The sequence below is a fragment of the Haliotis rubra genome, unplaced genomic scaffold (genome assembly GCF_003918875.1).
Source record: "Haliotis rubra isolate DU_JTF1 unplaced genomic scaffold, ASM391887v1 Scf1650, whole genome shotgun sequence".
Taxonomy (NCBI): Eukaryota; Metazoa; Mollusca; class Gastropoda; order Lepetellida; family Haliotidae; genus Haliotis; species Haliotis rubra.
Genome location: NW_025765615.1, coordinates 106787 through 127509, shown reverse-complemented (window position 1 = coordinate 127509; position 20723 = coordinate 106787). Strand labels below are relative to the sequence as shown.

At 43.2% G+C, this 20723-nt stretch overlaps 1 protein-coding gene across 1 annotated transcript; it reads right to left on the bottom strand.

Moving 5' to 3' along the window:
• Nucleotides 1-9474: 9474 nt before the first annotated feature.
• Nucleotides 9475-19486, bottom strand: LOC124272001 (E3 ubiquitin-protein ligase TRIM56-like). Its single transcript, XM_046707172.1, has 6 exons — nucleotides 19436-19486; nucleotides 15408-16465; nucleotides 15084-15142; nucleotides 14856-14904; nucleotides 14294-14353; nucleotides 9475-10189 (listed from the first exon to the last, which is right to left on the bottom strand). Exons 2-6 carry the CDS (start codon nucleotides 16462-16464, stop codon nucleotides 9504-9506), a joined length of 1911 nt encoding a protein of 636 aa, XP_046563128.1. The 5' UTR covers nucleotide 16465; nucleotides 19436-19486; the 3' UTR covers nucleotides 9475-9503.
• Nucleotides 19487-20723: the final 1237 nt, after the last annotated feature.

The following is a 20723-nucleotide window of genomic DNA, read 5'->3' as shown; positions in this document are numbered from 1 at the left end:
TAGCAGAACATAACTCCAGATTGAAAGACAGGTGAACAGTTAGTATTTTGTCAAGTCACCATGGGCAGCAATGCAGGCTTCAATGCGGCGGGGCATACTACTGATCAAAGAAGTTAGAAGGTCGTGGTCCATGCTGTCCCAATATCGGACCACCTCTTCTTTCATTTCAGCAATATTTGTCAGATTTTTCTTATTGACACTTTCTTTCATAAGTCCCCAAACATTTCTATTGGATTTAGGTCACGGCTATAGCTTGGCCAATCTAATAATGTCATATTTTGGGTCCGAAACCAGGCCTGTGAATGCTTTGAACGATGTTTTTGGGTCGTTGTCCTGCTGGACAATCCAAAATTTTCCATAGAACACGTGAGCAGATGGAAGTAAATGTCCCTCGAGAATATCTGTGTCCCGCTCACTGTTCATATTCCCTTCAAATACACAGAGGGGCGTTGCCCCTAACACTGATATGCCACCCCACACGTTAAATTTCGGACTGTACTTTGGGCGCTGATACAAAGGTTTTTCAGTTTGTTTGGTCCAGAATTTCACTGTATTAGGAAACAGCCACACAGAACTTTCATCTGAGAAAATCACACTGTCACAGTTAAATTTCTATGCTGTAAGCACCAGTTCAACTTTTGCTCCTTTTGTTCAGGTTTCATGATCGGTGATGGAATTCCTCGACCTTTCTGCCAACCCATTGCATGCAGCTCAGTTCTAATTGTCTCCTTACAGACAGCCACAGTTCCTCTATCAATCATATCCAGCCTTATGTTTTCTAAACTCCCTCGTTTGTTTTTAGAAACAAGAATACCAAGCCGCCTCCTGTGACCGACAGACAATGTTCTGGGCCTACCTGCGCCTCCCTGGTGCTCAATGCCATATCCATTTGCAATATTTTTTTTTAAAACACGATAAACAGTGGACAAAGGGATGCCTGTTCTACTTGAAATCACTTTAGCTGAGCTGATGTCCTTGTTATAATACTCTAAAATCAACTTCCTCTTCTCTAAATCATCCATACTGAGGATCACTGATAATGTCGTCTGCTAGCAAGTAAACAAAGGGGGATAACTCTTCACAAACTAATGAAAAAGGATTGGAACCAAGCACTTGGTAGCTGGTCAAGGTTGTTGATACTAGAAATCCAATTGAACATATTCCTAAAATTCTCAATAATTTCTGGTCATACTATAGAATGCCTAGCTGTTGTAGTCTTGTAGAATGCATGAAAAGGCTTATCAGGAACTGGTTTGTTTTGTGACAGTAGTGATTTATGGTCTGTACCAATCTCAAACATGTGCCCATACACATAGTGTGCGAAAACATGAAAATCCCATAAATGTTCGATGGGGTTTAGATCTGGAGACCTTGAGGGCCCTGACAAGTACAGTTTCACTGTGTGAGGTCGGGCGTTGTGTTGATAAATGACGTCAGTTTGTTGCATAACTTGAAGGACATGTGGCTGAAGAATTTCACCGGTGTAATGTTGTACCATTCAAGTGCCCTGGGCCATATCTGTTCTATCGGTATGGGAGAGCGCAGCCCACATTATTACACATCATCACAAAACCTGTCCACTTTATTTGTACAGTTTCGAGCATAACGTTCCCCACCAACTCTGCAAACACGACGTCTTCCGTCTGTTCACAGATGTATTGAATGGGAGAATTGTCCAATGTATTGGACAAATACTTGCAAAGGTCTTCCACAGGTCTCACAGCTGACGATGCTGATCAGACAGAATGACGCCTTGAACTGGTTGTCTCTAGCGATTACCTGCGGCGTATTGACTGTTCCTCACTTTCTGGGCTATAATCCTACGTAATCCTGGTGTTGTTGGAGCCGTAGAGATGGCCTGTTGAGTTGATCACGTAAGTGACCAACCCATATGAACTAGTCCTCAACTAACAAGTACCATATTTTAACGTCTTTTGGTATGACGCGGTCGGGGATCGAACCCGCGACCTTCCGCTCTCCGGCCGCATGCTCTAACTACTCCGGGGAGGCGGTCTTGGTCATATAAGGAATACATCGGTGATAATAGTTCAAAATGCAAAGACAAGCACGCAACTCACTCAGTATTCTTGGATGACAAGCCTTGTTTATGGCCTCAACGTTTCTGCACATTGGTTGTAGCCCATTTATATCCAGATTGCGACGCAGGCAATCAACCTCTTCAGCTATAAACACACATATTTTAGGTTTCAAATTCAAACCTTCATCAGAAAGTATTTGCATAATTTTATCCAAAGTCATGATGTGTCGGGGATGATCTTTGTCAGGGTTGATGATATCATATATGCATTAGTCAATCAGTCAATCTCATGAAGTAAGGTTTCAACGACTCCATGAAAGATTGCAGGTGACGATGATGCACCAAACGGCAGTCTGGTGTAATGAAACTTATCTTTGTGTGTGATGACAACCACATATTTTCTGGAGTTTTCATCTAGAGCAAGTTTTTGGTAAGCATGACTCATGTCAAGTTTTGTAAACCTAGCTTACTTGCTACACAGGTCTTCCAATGCAGTTAGTGGATACTGTTCAAGTTTGGACACTTTATTTACAGTCAAATTCTATGCTCCTTACAATCTCACTGTACCCTCAGGTGTCATGATAGGCACTGTTGGACATCTCCATTCAGAGTGTTTAACCGATTCCATTACCCTTCTTTCTGAACTCTATCCAGATCGTTCTGTATCTTCTGTTACATAACATAAGGCACTGATCTACGTTGTTAATGCCGACGTGTTGATCAACAGAAACCTTTGCCTTTACCCAATTTATTTTCAGAAAAGCCTCATGTTTCTTCACAACATCATTCAAAGTGAAGGCGTGGATTGGATTCAGTTTAAGCAATGAACTACTTTGCCACGTGCGGTTATTAACTTCAAGCATATTCAATACACATACACGAATGTGCAGTTTCACAAATTCTACAGTTATTGTTAGCTGCAAAGTGACAGAGTAACGCTTACTTGTCTTGCGAGTGAGTGAGTGAGTGAGTGAGTGAGTGAGTGAAGGAGTGAAGGAGTGAAGGAGTGAATCTAACTGTATTCCAGTTACACGACAGCCTATCAACTTAATGTTGGAGGAATGTTTTATCACTTCCGTGACACCAATTCCCTGTCTATGGTTCTGACGGGCTATGATACATGAACATTCCAACATGTTGCAATACAAGATTCCTGACAGCCTGTACAGAACCGGGTTAGAACTGGTCTTCAGGAACACATGCTTGTAAGAGGCGACTAACGGGATCGCGTGGTCAGGCTCGTAGTCTTGGTTGACACATGTCATCATATTGCAGTTGCGGATGCTTTTGATCACTGGATTGTCTGGTCCAGATTATTTACAGAGAAATCTACAGATAAGCTCAGTCAGGCAGATATGAGAGATGTGTATGTCGACACATATACATAGTATTGGGACGAAGACAATTTAAAGCCTAATTAGCAAGCACACTTAGCATATGGCAGGAATATTGCTGAAAGCGGCGTTAATGAACAATCAAACACACCTAGATTTCTGTCATGTCATACGGACAGCAAATTGTTGCCCTCAGACGACGGAACCACTTATATCTGTAGACGCAAGCGAACACCATGATTTGTGGTAATAACCGTACTTCGTAACTTCATGAGATTATGAAGCAGCTGGTAAACTAATTATATGTGTTTTAATGAATTAGTGTTGAAATTAGGGAATGTTGAGGTCTGATCACATAAAGGCTATGACAGGAAAACAAACTGAAGACCAGTTGTGATGAATGAAACAAGCATATCTCAATTTGAGTTTTTTAAAAAGGTTGCTCCCCCCTCATTTGTTTATTGACTAATAATTGGGCAACACCACTTTGATACTATATGGCAGGAAAGGTCTTGGGTCAACACCATTGTTATAGAGCTCATGCAAACCTTTAGCAACCAGTGAAATAAAGATATGTTTTGTAAATGTAATAACACATGATATTTCATTGGAGTGAACATAAGGTTCTTCTACACCGAATCAGAATCATTAGTTTAACAAGCAGTTTTCACAGGGGAGACCTCCGTGCAGATTGAATCAGCTGTGACTGGTCCATTTTGTGTAAGATTGTTACATGTACATCCATCCAGTGATTAAAACTGACAATATTTTTCAATATTGTATGCTCTCGTTTTGAACATAATGACTTACTGAATGCCACCATAGATATTTTCAAGTGGTTGACTTTTTGTTCTGAACTGTGGTTGTTCTGTTTAGTTTCCTGTCGTGGATATAGAACTGGTTGATCATGTCATTCATTGTTGTTTCTATAGCTGCAGTAAGGTCAGACCACGCTCACGTGTACGTGTAGGAGCTGCTGAGGGTTTATTTATTTTGGGGGTAAAGATCGACGTAGTTTTAGTGTTGAGTAACATTGACAGGACGATTTATTGGCAATAGTTACAACCCTATAAGTTACTTCATTTTAATCGTTCGTATCTTGTAATGGATACCACTATAGTGGACTTTCTGCAATATATTAGTATCGCTATCGCTCTAAAATATTAATATATGCATGCAGAAATTACCGCTGATCGGCACATTTTGACAAACAAAATCATAGTTTGTGTTTGTGTTGGTCTGGTTGTCTGGTTAGGTTATCAATACCACATTTGACCCTCAAATGTCAGCACAGATATTTTATCACTTATGTACTCCAGCCATTATAGAAATCCTACGCCCTCTTCAAAAACTGTATCCGCTGTTGGTTAATATTTTATTAAATTCGTGAATAGAGACTTTTATTTTCATAGTTTGTTACATGACCATCATGAGGTCGATAGCTTTCAAGAATTTTTTCAAATTAGGGCAAATTTTATGGATGAACAACTTCTGTATTCAGGTGATGCGACGTGTTGATACAGATTCTTGTATCGTTGTAGCAGGTATGTAAATATTTTTCAAGTTGATAGTGTATATAATCATATCCACGTTTAATAAAGACTTAAATATTTTATTTTTTGCAAGTTCATAAAAGGTAAAAGTATTAAATAGGACATTCCATGTGTTCCTTGACATCGCATCGAGAGAGAAGGAAAATCCGAAACACAATTTCCACTTCCTATCGTCGTAGACGCCATCTCTGTACCTTGTTTCATGGGGCTCTGATCTCATTCCGACACGTGTCCTCTGTAGTATCAGCACCTCTTGGACGGACTCATCAATAATGCAGGAATCGAGATTTGTTGCACACACCAGCTGTCTCTCCATGGTTGCTGGTTTCTAGACACTTGACAAAGAGGCACAATAAACAGATCCAGATCATCATTCTAACAGAAGAAGCGTACAACATTGTCAGTGAAGATAAGAGAGTAAGCATGGTTTTGTTCTGCTTTTCATAATTTTCCAGGAATATCAGGTACAACAAACGGGCATCCTTGTTGGGAATCGACAGTCATTAATTGTAACTGACCACGCACCACCCCCAAATGGGCGATGTAAAACGTATTTGAACTAATACTTTTTGATCTGGGTATTCCACCTCATGTGACCTCACAATTCAAGTTGGGGCGGTGGTGTAGCTTAGTGGTTAAAGCGTTCGCTCGTTACGCCGAAGATCCGGGTTCGACTCCGCACATGGGTACAATGTGTGAAGCCCATTTCTGGTGGTCCCGCCGCGACATTGCTGGAATATTGTTTAAAGAGGCGTAAAACCATACTCACTCACTCATCATTCACGTTGAAAGTCTTAATGTACTCCCAGCATGAACGTAGAATACATTGACATTTTAACACCTGCGTTCTGGGCTCCACTGTTTGAAGGCCATGTGTGTATGTAAATTGAGTAAGTGATGGGTACTACCTATAGCTTAGGACATGCTTTTTGTTGTCGAGACGGTGGGCTAGCCTAGTGGTTAAAGGGTACGCTCGTCACGCCAAAGACCCGGGTTCGATTTCCTACTTGGGTACAATGAGTGAAGTCCATTTCTGGTGTTATCCGATGTGATATTGCTGGAATATTGCTAAAAGCGGCGTAAAACTAAACCCACTTACTTTGTTTCCATGAACACCGAAGTATTCATATAATTATTATTAATCTTTTACCTCATATTCCGATGGAATCTGTGTTGGCAGATCATCGAATCTGGTTATTGTGTGGCGTTGACGTTATATCATTTCCCAAACATTGATTCCATGCATTCCAGTTAACATTTCAATGTACAATTGTATATAAAGTATCATCATCATAAATTCATTAACGTGATTCACGCAGAAGCCTCGGTGTATAAGTGAGTGAATACATACTGAAATCTTGTTGTAGACATGTATGTCTTAATGATAACAACATGTTCTCATAGGGTATATTATCCGATGCTCAAGCGAGCTAACTGACATGATACTGAAAATACTTATGCATAACTTTACATACTGACTGTACGCTCAGGGATTATGTAGATGTTAACAAAAACAACAACAGAGTTAACACAGCCTTTATATTATATCAAGGCAAGTGAGCGAGACGGGATACAGGTCGGTGACCTTTGTCACTTTGTTGAAATATGTGTGAAGACAGTTAAGGTTTTATAAGAGATAAAGTTATGTTGTATTTATCGAGTAGATGGAGAATCAGTGATTCTGAAAATAGGCTGTTACTGATTCAACCACGACCGATGATAACATATCAAACAAAGAGCAAGTTTCAAGTGTAAAACAATCGAAACAGAAGAAGCTTTCATTATTCTGTTCCCAGGAATCTAGGAGGGTTGCGCAGCACTATCGATATTCCAGCTGTATGACGTCATACTGTAAATAATCGGATCTGTTAAGATCCGGGTTAGAATTGGTCTTCAGCAACCCATGCTTGTCGTAAAAGTCGAGTAACGGGATCGGGTGGTCAGACTCGCTGACATGGTAACACATATCGTCGTATCCCAATTGCGTAGATCGATGCTCATGCTGTTGATCACTGGATTGTCTGGTCCGGACTTGATTATTTACAGATCACCGCCATATAGCGGGAATAATGTCTTTTTGTATTTGATAAGCCTTATGGATTGACGTGACTTTTAAATAGTGAGTCCTATTTTCCTATGACACAGGAATTGTCACTGGTGACAGATTAATGGCCTCTATTTTTCTATATATAGCGGTTCACATTGCAGGGACACAACTAGGGTTCTTATAAATGTAAGTAAATCCATTTCGAAGAAATAAACCGAAGCGACCAAGTCCCCTAAGGATGCTTAAGGGCCCACCCTCCAAAATTCTTTAAATTAGATGCTCTTCAAAGTTATTATAAAAACCCGTCACACATACCAACATAATTTAAATCAACAGTTGCCCCTTAACCCCCACCCCGTAATTGATCTATCATCCCCCCATCGTAAAGTATATTATGTAGTATAATATGCATTCAACTAAAATAATAATGACAAGTTCCCGATGCTATTTTGACATTGTTTCCAAGGTCATCTATGTCTTCACCTGTCGTCGTGCACGGACTGAATGTAAATATACTTTTGTGAGGTTCTGAAATAGAATTGATAAATTCACTTTACCCCAAGCTGAGAACTGGTTAAATTAACACGCTCCCTTTGTAATCTTCATCGACCACACGTGCTAGCGATTACGTGCCTCAGTCTGAGAGTGCGGTTTTGAATACTGTCGTAACTAACGTTTGGGCGTTAGTAAACCCTACCACAGTTACTTACTCCTTGTGGCCGTTCCCGTTGTCAGGGGGATATTGTAGCCCTGGCGCTCCACTCGCTTGGTCCGTTGTCAGGGGGATATTGTAGCCCTGGCGCTCCACTCGCTTGGTCCGTTGTCAGGGGGATATTGTAGCCCTGGCGCTCCACTCGCTTGGTCCGTTGTCAGGGGGATATTGTAGCCCTGGCGCTCCACTCGCTTTGTCCGTTGCACGATGCTAAGTCCAGGAGTGAGGGGTCGGGCGACCAGGGCCTCCTTTCACGAAGCAACCTTTACTAAGGTTAAACTTAACTCCTGTTCTTTAACGTTGCACTGAGGTTAGCTCAGTAACTTACGATCATCTGAGTGCTTTGTGAAACGAGGCTCTAGACTCCTAAGTAACCGCATTACATTCTGGCACACATACATTGGTAGATAAACGCAACACCAAGTTATACTCACATAGTTTTTTTCTCTGCCTTAGTCCATTTCTAAATACAACTTCACCAACAGTAAGGGTAGGCTCGTACCACACGGGGCGACTGAGTGGCGTGGACTGGCTTCCGTAACTTAAAAGCGAGCACCACTCTCTCAGTGCCCAACCTGTCTATTTATATGGTTCGAGCCTGGCCTGATATTGATCACATGTTTCAACTCATTGTTTTGATTCGTTAATCCTGTATCCGTCCTAGCACTCATGAATATTATGATAGAAAATTATCGGGAAGTAACGTTCGGTCACTCTCCCCTCTTTATTGATTTGTTATTGTATTCTGTTTCTCACGACGGATATATTTCTAACTTATGGCTAAACGCCATTCTCTCTAGACTTTCTGTCTCCAAACAGTCTCTAGCCGTTATCACTCATGAGCCAAACTGCAAATCTATATACGGAATCTGATGTAATTCTCTACTGATTTAGGGATGCATTTTTACCTTATGACAATACCACTTGGGACTCAGTCCCCCAAAGAAACTGAGAAAATGTAATCCTAAATATAAAATATATTACATTTGACCACTTTCAGTGTTCAGAAATGTGTACAGATAAAATGTACAAGTATATTTCCGCTGTCCTTACAGACGGCAGCCCAGTCTCACGTCACACTCAGTTACTTTATCCGGCAAATCGACCCATGGCAGCTGATGAACTTTAGCGGACAGTGTTTGACAACTGGGAAGAAGCCAGTACCCCTCTAAGTCTGACATTTCTGCTTCAGTTAATCCATAAACTAGTCACGTGTGGATTAGAAATACATTTAAGTGACAATAGAATCCAACTAATTAGGAAAACAAAAGATTCTGCGAACTTGATTGTATTTCTGAATATACGTCACAACATGTAAACGGGGACATTCTATGTCCGCTTCAATCACTTTCATCATATTTCTTCACTGACATCAACTGTGGCGTATGTGGATTCACAACTACAATAATTTCATCACAACAATATTCATGTGGGGATTTAAAACATTTGTATTACAGAGAAGAAACGAAACATGGCGATAAATTCATGATTTGAAACAACTTTAGATGAATTTGTGATTCAGTTATTTGTTGTGATATTTCCCAGACATGTATGAAATGTGTGATAAACTGGTCAACTACTGCAGAATAATAATCATAACAATAGTCATGTGTGGATGTAAAATCTTTCTCATTCACAAGAGAATCCAGTCAAGCAGTAAAACAACACATTTAACTGACTTCGTTACATTCTTGTCCACAACAAACAGCACATAGACAGACAACTTATACGTCCGCCTCAATCACTACAATTACATTTGACAGTTGAAATAAATAAGTCACACTTACAAGTTTACACAATGTCATGTTTATTTCATTGTCTAATTCAGGGCGTCATAAATAAGTGACTTCTTGGTGTCAGTCATGGTGATATCTGCCCCACTTATCACCTTCATGTTGACTTTGTAGACACCTGGCTCCCCAACACCAAACATGGGAAGAAGAGACTCGCTCCACTCAACATCCACCTTGGCTAAAACAACTTCTCTGTCGAGGTCGATGAAGGCGAGTCTCCCCCTCCCCACATCCAGCACAACGCCATAGTGGAGGGTGGCCTGTGTGCCGCGTGTGTCAGACATTGTGTTACTGTAACACTCCCCCTCCTCCCCCTGCTGCCACACCCTGGTACAGAGTCTCCCCCGGTGTGTGTCACATCTCTCTACACTGACACACCAGGAGCTGCGCTGGTAACAAACACACCTCTCACTGTCTACCTGGCTCTCCCCCACCACACCCATCTCCAGGACAAGATACCGCCACCACCCTCCACTCATCACACGCACCCTAGAGTGGGTCTCCCAGTATCGTGGTGTGTGGGGGACAGGGGTGACAGTAGAGAGGGATGGAGGAAGGGGGATGGGGGTGGAGGCACATGTACCCCAATATTCCCGTAACCTGCCGCTGTGTCTGTGTTGTATGACGGACGGCGAGTTCACCAGCTCACCGACTTTAGTTACGTGGCACATGTCTGTGTTCGCTCGAGTAGCGTTCAGTTGTAGTTTAGGACCTGGAAATATACATTTTGTTTACAGTTTAACAAATTTCCCGACTTCAGACAACAAATTAGTCAAGTTATTGTCAACCTCGTTTCAATGTTTACAAAACAGCGCACTGAATGATCGGCCGCCATTTTCGTCTGTGTGTGAATTGTATCACCACTGTCACTTAAATACACACAATTATACTGTGAAAATATTTGTATGGGTATTCTAAATGTTTTTCATACAGTTTTATATTGACTGACAATGAAATAAACACTCCATGAAACATTTTGTCAGACACTGTCAGTTGAGCTGGTTTGCTGTCAGAAGTCAGAAATAGACATTTCCGTATGAAAACTCATATGTATAAACATCATTTCATGATAAAACTATTACTGTTGGTATTCTAAACTCTTCTTATACAGTATACTAAACAATAAGACATAAAAAGCAGTTGTTTGATGATATTTTTACATCTGAGTGTTCACCAGACACAGTGTCAACAGGTAACTTCTACGTCCGCTTCAATCACTGTGTCCAGTTTCAACACACTCGCTGTATGTGGGGAGGTGGTCGAGTCATGTGTATTGACTGGGGCAGATGAATGTTTTAAAGATGGGTTTGAATTAACCAATGTTGTATATCTCAAGGCTGTTCGTTTAAGATTTTACTAAGAAAGAATCAAATACAATTTCACCAGCAGGACTGACGCCCTGGCCGATCGATATCACAGGTATTTGACATTTAATTAATGGGCGAACATTTTGTGATATGAAAAACATTTATTTCATATGAAAATAGTTCAACAGTCGTCACTCAACTTTTAGTCTGCGTTATGCCCATTTTAGTCAATATCCAAATATGTGTATAAACTCTGACCCTTTAATAATTATCAAGTATTTCAGTTTAATTTCTCAAAACTAAATTGAAATATCTGCTTTAGGTCCTGTCTGAAATGACTCATTTATTATATGAAAGCGATTTTCGCAAAGTATAAATGTTTCTAAAGTATAATATTTATTACAGCTCATCAAATCCTCAGATCTTCCTTGGGGGCGGTGGGGTAGCCTAGTGGTTAAAGCGTTGGCTCGTCACGCCGAAGACCCGGGTTCGATTCCCCACATGGGCACAATGTGTTAAGCCCATTTCTGGTGTCCCCCGCCGTGATATTGCTGGAATATTGCTAAAAGCGGCGTAAAACTAAACTCAGTCAGTCAGATCTTCCTGTTATAACGTTAGACTTTCATCTCACTGATTGACACAAACTGACACCAACAATGGGCTATTTCACAATAAACAAAAGCCAAGAATTTGTTCTAAATGTTAACAAAGATAATGAAACAAATTTGTGGTGATTTAGGCCCTTGGTTTAGACATTAGACAACGGGACAGTAGACCAGTCAGATCAAGTTAGTGAGAACCAGGTAGACCTTATTGATTGCGTCGGCTTTTGATTGCACATCCATATGTCGCCCCTTTATATTCGTAATATAGTTTTGGGGGCAAATTCCAACTGGAGTCCCTACAAGTACACTGAATTCTGTGGGTCAGAATAAATCAAGTACATCTATTCATGAGTAAGTCAGTCGCTGCGAATACACATCTCATTGTGTAAACACGCATTTCGGTGGCCTATTGTAGACACATTCATATTACATCCCATGTCCTCCGTGACGCCCAGTCTGGCTAACCTGCAGTGGTCACCTCGGCAACACCCTAGTGGAGTGTCCATAGTCCTAGCTTCAGTTACAAATATATTTACCACCTACTCTAAGCGCCAACACAAAATAAACACATGTAATTTTAGACCCATGCTTCCTCAAGCTGATGGTTTACTGTCTATAACGATACTTCCGAGGCTTTCGAATGACATAAGGGAATATGGATTCTGTTGATACATACGAAAGTTACATCTTCTAGAAACAGTATCGGAAATGACAAGACGCTAAAACTCTCAATATTCAAAGCCAATAATTCTTCACCACAAACCTCATGACGATAAAACTGCACAGGCTTACCAAAAACTAGAACCGGTGGCATGCCTATAGTTTAAAGGGCGGGTAACACCATGTCCAGTGCTTACACACCCGTGAAGGTCCGGGTTAGAATTGATAATACCCCACGCTTGCCGTAAGAGGCGACTAACGGGATTGGGAGGTCAGGCTCGCTGACTTAGTTGACACATGTCATCGTATTCCGATTGCGTAGATCGATACTCATGCTGCTGATCACAAGATTGTCTGGGCCAGACACGATTATTTACAGACCGCCACCATATAGGTGGAATTTTGATTGTTTTATATTATAAGTTTGCTGATCACTGAGATCTCTTTGCTTGTTAAAGTTAAGAAATGACTATATAATTCTTTAAAAATATACACATAAGGAACTCAGGAACTCAGTTGAGCATGTAATATAACTTAAGCGCTATAATGAGTGTTTAAAGGAGGACATCGCTACACCCAGCGCTATAATGAGAGTTTAAAGGCGGGCATCACTACACCTACCGCTTTAATGAGTGTTTAAAGGCAGGCATCACTACACCCTGCGCTATAATGAATGTTTAAAGGCGGACATCGCTATACCCAACGCTATAATGAGTGTTTAAAGGGCGGACATCACTACACCCAGCGCTATAATGAGTGTTTAAAGGAGGACATCGCTACACCCAGCGCTATAATGAGTGTTTAAAGGAGGACATCACTACTCCCAGCGCTATAATGGGTGTTTAAAGGAGGACATCACTACACCCGGCGCTATAATTAGTGTTTAAAGGCGGCCACCACTACACCCAGCCCTATAAAGAGTGTTTAAAGGCGGACATCGCTACACCCAACGCTATAGAGAGTGTTTAAAGGAGGACATCGCTACACCCAGCGCTATAATGAGTGTTTAAAGGAGGACATCGCTACACCCAGCGCTATAAAGAGTGTTTAAAGGAGGACATCACTACACCTAGCGCTATAATGAGTGTTTAAAGGAGGACATCGCTACACCCAACCCTATAAAGAGTGTTTAAAGGAGGACATCGCTACACCTAGCGCTATAATGAGTGTTCAAAGGCGGACATCGCTACACCCAGCGCTATAATGAGTGTTTAAAGGCGGACATCGCTATACCCAACGCTATAATGAGTGTTTAAAGGGCGGGCATCACTACACCTAGCGCTATAATGAGTGTTTAAAGGAGGACATCGCTACACCTAGCGCTATAATGAATGTTTAAAGGAGGACATCGCTACACCCAGCACTATAATGAGTGTTCATAGGCGGGCATCACTACACCTAGCGCTATAATGAGTGTTTAGAGGAGGACATCACTACACCAAGAGCTATAATGAATGTTTAAAGGAGGACATCGCTACACCCAGCGCTATAATGAGTGTTTAAAGGCGGGCATCACTACACCTACCGCTTTAATGAGTGTTTAAAGGCAGGCATCACTACACCCAGCACTATAATGAGTGTTTAAAGGCGGGCATCACTACACCCAGCGCTATAATGAGTGTTTAAAGGGCGGGCATCACTAAACCTAGCGCTATAATGAGTGTTTAAAGGCTGACATCGCTACACCTAGCGCTATAATGAGTGTTTAAAAGCGGACATCACTACACCCAGCGCTATAATGAATGTTTAGAGGGCGGGCATCACTACACCCAGCGCTATAATGAATGCTTAAAGGGTGGGTATCACTACACCTAGCGCTATAATGAGTGTTTAAAGGCGGACATCATTACACCCAGCGCTATAATGAATGATTAAAGGGCGGGCACCATCACGACATCTAATACAGTCTGTGTTCTAACGATCAAACCTTAAGACCAAATCCAGTACCACAGCCTGTGGTCAGAATATATGAAAACCTGAATACACCCAGTACCATATCCTTTGTTCAGAAGATACGGAAACCTGAATACACCCAGTACCATATCCTTTGTTCAGACTATGGGAATCACTAAAACAAGACCCCTATCGGACTCCAATGGTGCACAAGGTCCACAATGTCATAGGGTTTCAGCAGCAAACCTGGACAGCATTGTCACACGTCAGGAAAGAGCGCTTCAGCCAATAACCTATCGGTGTTACAGCAAGTTGCTCAGCATCACCAAGCAAGGAACTGATTATACTCACACTGCAGTGTCAACGTGGTCCCTGTTCCTGATTCCAGACTGTAGGTGTTCGTCCCTGCATCTGCAAAATATTCTCTGGCATGAAGAACAAAATTAACGGTGCTCATACACATTAAGACATAACAGTAACTTCGATATTTGGGACTTTCTTTGTTTCAAAATGAGAGGTATTCCAACTTTGTACACAGCAAAGTATCGGCTAAGACAGACCTGGGTCCCTGTAAATTCAGTATAGTCACATTTCAACATTGTTTAGCCTCAGCTTCTGTCCATTACAAACGGGTATTGATAACGTATCAGATTTTTGCCCTTTAAGTGTACAAGTTTCACAGTATCATATCAACATGAAAAGACCAAGATCTGTTCAAATATTAATCACTAAGATATCCTTTGGATAAATAGCTTATGGGTCCATCTTCTGCCCATTCATAACTATTTCTGTTTAAATCATACAGGAGTTAGAAGTATGTGCTTCTGATATTATGACATGAAAAATAAAGGGACACATACAGTAACGTGATTTTCCATTCTTACGTTTTGCAAAGTAATGAAAGTAACCTCACCAAACTGTGGTAGTGGTGTTGGATCCTTAGAGGCCTCTGGAAGCTTCAACTTGAAACAAAAGGATGTATTTCAATGTCGCAATCCAAGATTTACAAAACAGTAGGCTTGTTTCACTTCTGACATACAAGCATAAGTTCAATATGAACATCATATGTACGCAGGTGACAATAATTATTACTTCAGAGACAACGAGACGTATATATGTATGCTTACTAAGAAGTACTTACATGCTTGAGTGTGTTCTCCGGGTCAGGTAGATGGATGTCATCTGTCTGTGTACCTCTGTCTGTAAAATAACCCACAATTGTTACAGATCGATCAGTTTATGTTTCACCGAGTTTTTGTTAGAACGGAATAGAACTAGCATCAGCACACCATCTTAAAATCAAATTAAATGAATGGTCAAGAGAAACATCAACAAGATATCATTTTTTCTGATAAAGCCTGATAAGAAATACTTGACAGTATGCTAGGAAATACTGAAAGAAAAATCAAATGTGAGACATATTGAGTCAGAAGTAACATATATTGCCAGAGCAAGAAGTAAGTACCCCTCAGTGTGTGTTCATCAGATGCTGATCCATCTCCAACGAGAGACCCAAACTTAGAAATGTCGGATTTCAATTTCTCCAGTCCTCTCATGTTGAAGGTGACTGCAGATGAATGGTGCAGCTCTGGTGGAACTGATCTGAGGTGGGTCTTTGCTGTTTCTTGTATTGAACTCTCCAGTGTCAGGAAGCCCGAGTTTGAAGCATATCTGAGCACTGTCTTGATGTAGTCTGAGGTCCACTTGCATCGTTCACTCTCGCCTTCAGAGGTAACTTGCTCTGTGTGGAGATTTGACAGTTTCTGCTTCGTCTGATTGTCAAGATCGATGATCAGCTCCTTCTCTCTTTGATCGAGTTGTGTCCTCAGGGAATGGAAAGTGTGGTGGATGGTCTCCTTCACAGCACTGCTTGTCTTCTTGGTGTCATTCACGGCTTTGTTGATGCTCTTCAGATATGCTTGGTGAGACGTATGATGTGCAGTCACGTTCTTCCCATGTTGTTCTATCCGCACTTGAGCAGCATCAGCAACCACAACTGCATCTCCAACATCGTGCTCACCATGGTCGCCAAGTCTGCATTTGTAACAGATTAAAATGTTGCAGCTTTTATCAAAATATTCAAGAGGATAAGGATTGTGAAGTTTGCAAACTGGTTCAGCCTGCATGCTTCCTGGTGCTGTGTCTACAATGGTTTCAACAACATGTCGTCTGGTAGCTTTAACGCTGTTGTGCATGTTCTGGCAGTATTCACAGAGGAAGTCTTCACACTCTGGACACCAACACACAGCCTGGTTGCCGTCATCTTCATTTGTACAGAGAAGCTCTGTGGGGCGATGTTTGACTGTCAGATGGAATATTTCCTTCTGTCTCACTGCATCCTTCTGGAGGCTTGTGTCTGTGAGGTTGACCTCCCTCTGACATGTAGAGCATGATATCACACCACCAGCTGCAGATGTCACACACGTCTCACACACGGCGTGTAGACAGGGCAGTAGGTAGGGGGTGGGGCCTTGCAGAGTAAACTGCTGCTGACAGACAGAACATTTGGGGAAGTCGTCCATTCTGAAACAAAAACACCACTGTCCCTACACCAGTTCACTCAAAATATAAATATCTTATCGAGAAAAACATATCGATTCCAAATATATGCTAAAATTAAGTTGATCAACGATGAATTTCAATTTTACACCTGTAAGTACATTACAACAAATCGGGGAAGAGTGAAAGGTAAGCAATCTTTCAATTTCGAATTTCTGAGTACAAAACCTCATCTTAGATTGAGTTGACTATGTCATGAAAACAGAAGAGGATAAAATAGACACGGAGAGGAGTAAGAGACGAGGGATGGGGGGGGGTGTGTGGGTGTGTGGGTGTGTGTGTGTGTGGTGGTGCTAGGAGGTAAGTTTGAGGGTGAGGCGGATACGAGAAGGGGGAGAGGCGGGTACGAGAAGGATGGAAAGAGGGAGAGGTGGGAAAGACGGAGAGGCGTGTACCAGTAAGAAAGACAGGGTGGAGAGACTGGGAGGAGGGGGAGGTGGGTACCGGTAGGACAGAGAAGGTGGATAGACTGGGAGGAGGGAGAGGGCGGTACCAGTAGGATAGAGAAGGTGGAAAGACTGGGAGGAGGGCGATGTGGGTACCGGAAGGAGAGAGAGATGTGTTGGAGCAAGAGTTGAGGGTACGGGAAAGGGACGACCAGGTGATCAGTGAACTGTGGGTATGGGTAGGAGGGAATGCATAGGATGAGTGAGAGTCGGGTACTGAGTAGGGGGGGAGGAAGAGGGGCAGAAACCAGGTACAGGGTATAAGGGTAGAGTAGGAGGAGGAGGGAGTAGCAGGTGGGAGGAGGAGGGGGAGGGAGGGAGGGAAGGTAGGAGGAGGAGGGATGGTCGGGAGGAGGGAGGGCGGGGTCGAGGAGAACTGGAAGAGGGAAAGGTGTGTACGATTAAGAAGGACAGGATAGTGAGGCGGGTACTTGTAGGAGGGAGAGCATGGGGATGGTGAGAGGCGGGTACTGGTAGGAGGGAGAGCAGGGGGATGGTGAGAGGCGGGTACTGGTAGGAGGGAGAGCATAGGAATGGTGAGAGGCGGGTACTGGTAGGAGGGAGAGCAGGGGAATGGTGAGAGGCGGGTACTGGTAGGAGGGAGAGCAGGGGAATGGTGAGAGGCAGGTACTGGTAGGAGGGAGAGCAGGGGAATGGTGAGAGGCGGGTACTGGTGGGAGGAGAGCAGGGGAATGAGTGAGAGGCAGGTACTGGTTGGGGAGAAACAGGGGGAATGGTGAGAGGCAGGTACTGGTAGGAGGGAGAGAAACATGGGGGAATGGTGAGAGGCAGGTACTGGTGGGAGGGAGAGCATGGGGAATGGTGAGGCGGGTACTGGTAGGAGGGAGAGCAGGGGGAATGGTGAGAGGAGGCAGGTACTGGTAGGAGGAAGAGAGGGGGGAATGGTGAGAGGCAGGTACTGAGTGGAGAGGGAGAGCAGGGGAATGGTGAGAGGCAGGTACTGGTTGGGGAGAAACAGGGGAATGGTGAGAGGCGGGTACTGGTAGGGAGGAGAGCAGGGGGAATGGTCAGAGGCAGGGTACTGGTAGGAGGAGAGCAGGGAATGGTGAGAGGCAGGTACTGAGTAGGAGGGAGAGAGCAGGGGAATGGTGAGAGAGCGGGTTGTGGTAGGAGGGAGAGAGCATGGGGATGATGAGAGGCGGGTACTGGTAGGAGGGGAAAGCAGGGGGGATGGTGAGAGTCAGCTACTGGTAGGAGGGAGAGACAGAGGGATGGTGAGAGGCGGGTACTGGTAGGAGGGAGAGCAGGGGGATGGTGAGAGGCGGGTACTGGTAGGAGGGAGAGCAGGGGAATGGTGAGAGGCGGGTACTGGTAGGAGGGAGAGCAGGGGGATGGTGAGAGGCGGGTACTGGTAGGAGGGAGAGCAGGGGGATGGTGAGAGGCGGGTACTGGTAGGAGGGAGAGCAGGGGAATGGTGAGAGGCGGGTACTGGTAGGAGGGAAAGCAGGTACTGGTAGGAGGGAGAGCAGGGAGATGGTGAGAGGCGGGTACTGATAGGAGGGAGAGCAGGGGATGGTGAGAGTCGGGTACTGGTAGGAGGGAGAGCAGGGGATGGTGAGAGGCGGGTACTTATATTAGGCTTGAGGTTTGGAAGAGGAAGGGGCTGGTACTTGTAGGAGAGAGGTGGGGAGGAAAGTAGGGCGGGGAGGAGGTAGAAGATGTACGGGTGGGAAGGAAACTTCAGGAGGAGGGAGAGACGCATCTACGGGTAGGTGGGAGAACAGGTGAAGTGTGAGAGGTGGGTATGGGTAGAGTCAGAGGGAGGTACGGGTAGATGGGAAAGACATGTACGGGTAGGAGGCGGGTACGGGTAGGAGAGAACACAAAAGTTGAGGGAGAGGCGGATATGAGTAGGATGGGTGGGAGGAGGTGGGCGTGTGAATCGGGAGGATGTAGAGGCGTGTACGGGCACACGATAAACTATCTACCGCCATGTCATGCCCCTCGTTCTACCTATAACAATACCACTCTATTTCCCACAAAATGATTCACCTAAAACCACTAACTATATATCCACCCGCAACTCTTGTTCCTTGATCTACATACCCGACATACGCTGAATGTAGAGATATGTCTAACTGATCCCTGCACAGTTACGTGTCTAAGATAACATGTACATGTCACGTGACGACGGTAACGCCCACTTCATGCACTACAATTGACGATATTGTACACCTCAATGTCATTCGCTGTCAAGTCTGGAACCTTCCAGCTTGATGTTTAGAAAGAAACGGAATCTATCTCACCCTAATATCTGACAATTAACACCCCGATTCACTGTCACAACGTTAGGTAGAGTAGTTCCTTGTTTGTAAGTACAATATCATATGCATCACACACAACACACTTCGAGGAATGGGGTCTGAGGTGGGAGTGACAATGAAGGGTTTACCTGTTTGTCCTGACGCCTGATTGTGTAAACTTAAATCAAGGCCAGTATAGATATTACATAATCTACGATACTCACGTATATATTTCGCAGATTTTCCTGTAAAATATATCTGGAGAAGACAGCTTTACTAGAATATGTCGCGACGGTACAGCACACACCTGCCTGGAGGTTTGGCTTCCTTGTTATATAGGTCATATGCCGGCGTCACGTGATGGTGATAAAGACTGTCACACGACACCTAAACACAAAGTCCAGGTACTGTAGGGAGATATCTCATCTGCACTTGCACATCTGTACATGTGTAGGGACGGTGGGGTAGCCTAGTGGTTAAAGCGTTTGCTCCTCACTCCGAAGACCCGGGTTCGATTCCCAATATGGTTTCAATGTGTGAAGCCCATTTCTTGTGTCCCTCGACGTGATATTGCCGGGATATTGCTGAAACCGGCGTAAAACTAAACTCACTCACTCACATCTATACTTGCCACAACCAAGTGGCGACATGATTACGTGGACCTCTGACCTCACTCCTGTAAGCTGGACCTGAGTCTCACTTACCAGTAAATAACGTTGTCAAATATGTAGATAAACATCCCTACAAACAGAGCTTATATTCATTACACAATAAAGCATGGAAAGAAAATCAACATTTAACAAAGTCATGATTAAACTTCATAAGTACTGAGATAAAAAACACTTGAAGTGAAGACCATGCATTTCTTGTGAAACATATAATGATGTCTTAAAATGACAAAGGTTAAGAAAATCATCTCAAAGAGGACCTCATTCCAGGTCTTGTTGCAAGCCTCAGTTATGATTATCATAAACTGCAGAGCCGATACACATTATAATGTGAGCTTGAAAACAGTCTTGAACTGGCTAGACCTTACTGGCACACGTCCAGTCTCCCTTTAGCACTACGATGTTTCAGTCATACTAATTATAAGGTACATTGACATGTCTACCTGCGGTACATTGAGGTACTGAGTAGTACTGTGAGTACCTCTGCCAGCCCGGCAGCCATCATTGAAGAACCCGGCATCCTCACGGACTTTAACCACCTTCTGTCTGAGAGGATCATCTTGGTGAAATTAAAAAAAACCTACATCATTAAAAACATAGCAAGGCTCTCATTTGTCAATCTCCAACTTCTCTTCCCTTGTCTGTTTACAGAGATATATTGAATTGCAACCTATGACGTATTTCAGTACGGACATACTTTAACATATAGACATTGTCTGGTTGCCCTAGAACATTGTACTTAGGAATACAGAACCAAGAAACACACTTCACGACCATCCAAAACACATGCCCATCAGATGCTAACATACAGCTACACCTCATGGCTCCCAGAAACACAACCCTA

Bases quoted from the DNA above. Each gene is read 5' to 3' on its own strand.
- LOC124272001 (XM_046707172.1), bottom strand. From the start codon at position 16,464: ATGGACGACTTCCCCAAATGTTCTGTCTGTCAGCAGCAGTTTACTCTG. The intron at 14,905-15,083 runs GTAAGTACTTCT...TTTTGTTTCAAG, and splicing joins CGGAGAACACACTCAAGCAT to TTGAAGCTTCCAGAGGCCTC. The intron at 10,190-14,293 runs GTGAGTATAATC...GTATATTTCCAG, and splicing joins GACCACGTTGACACTGCAGT to GTCCTAAACTACAACTGAAC.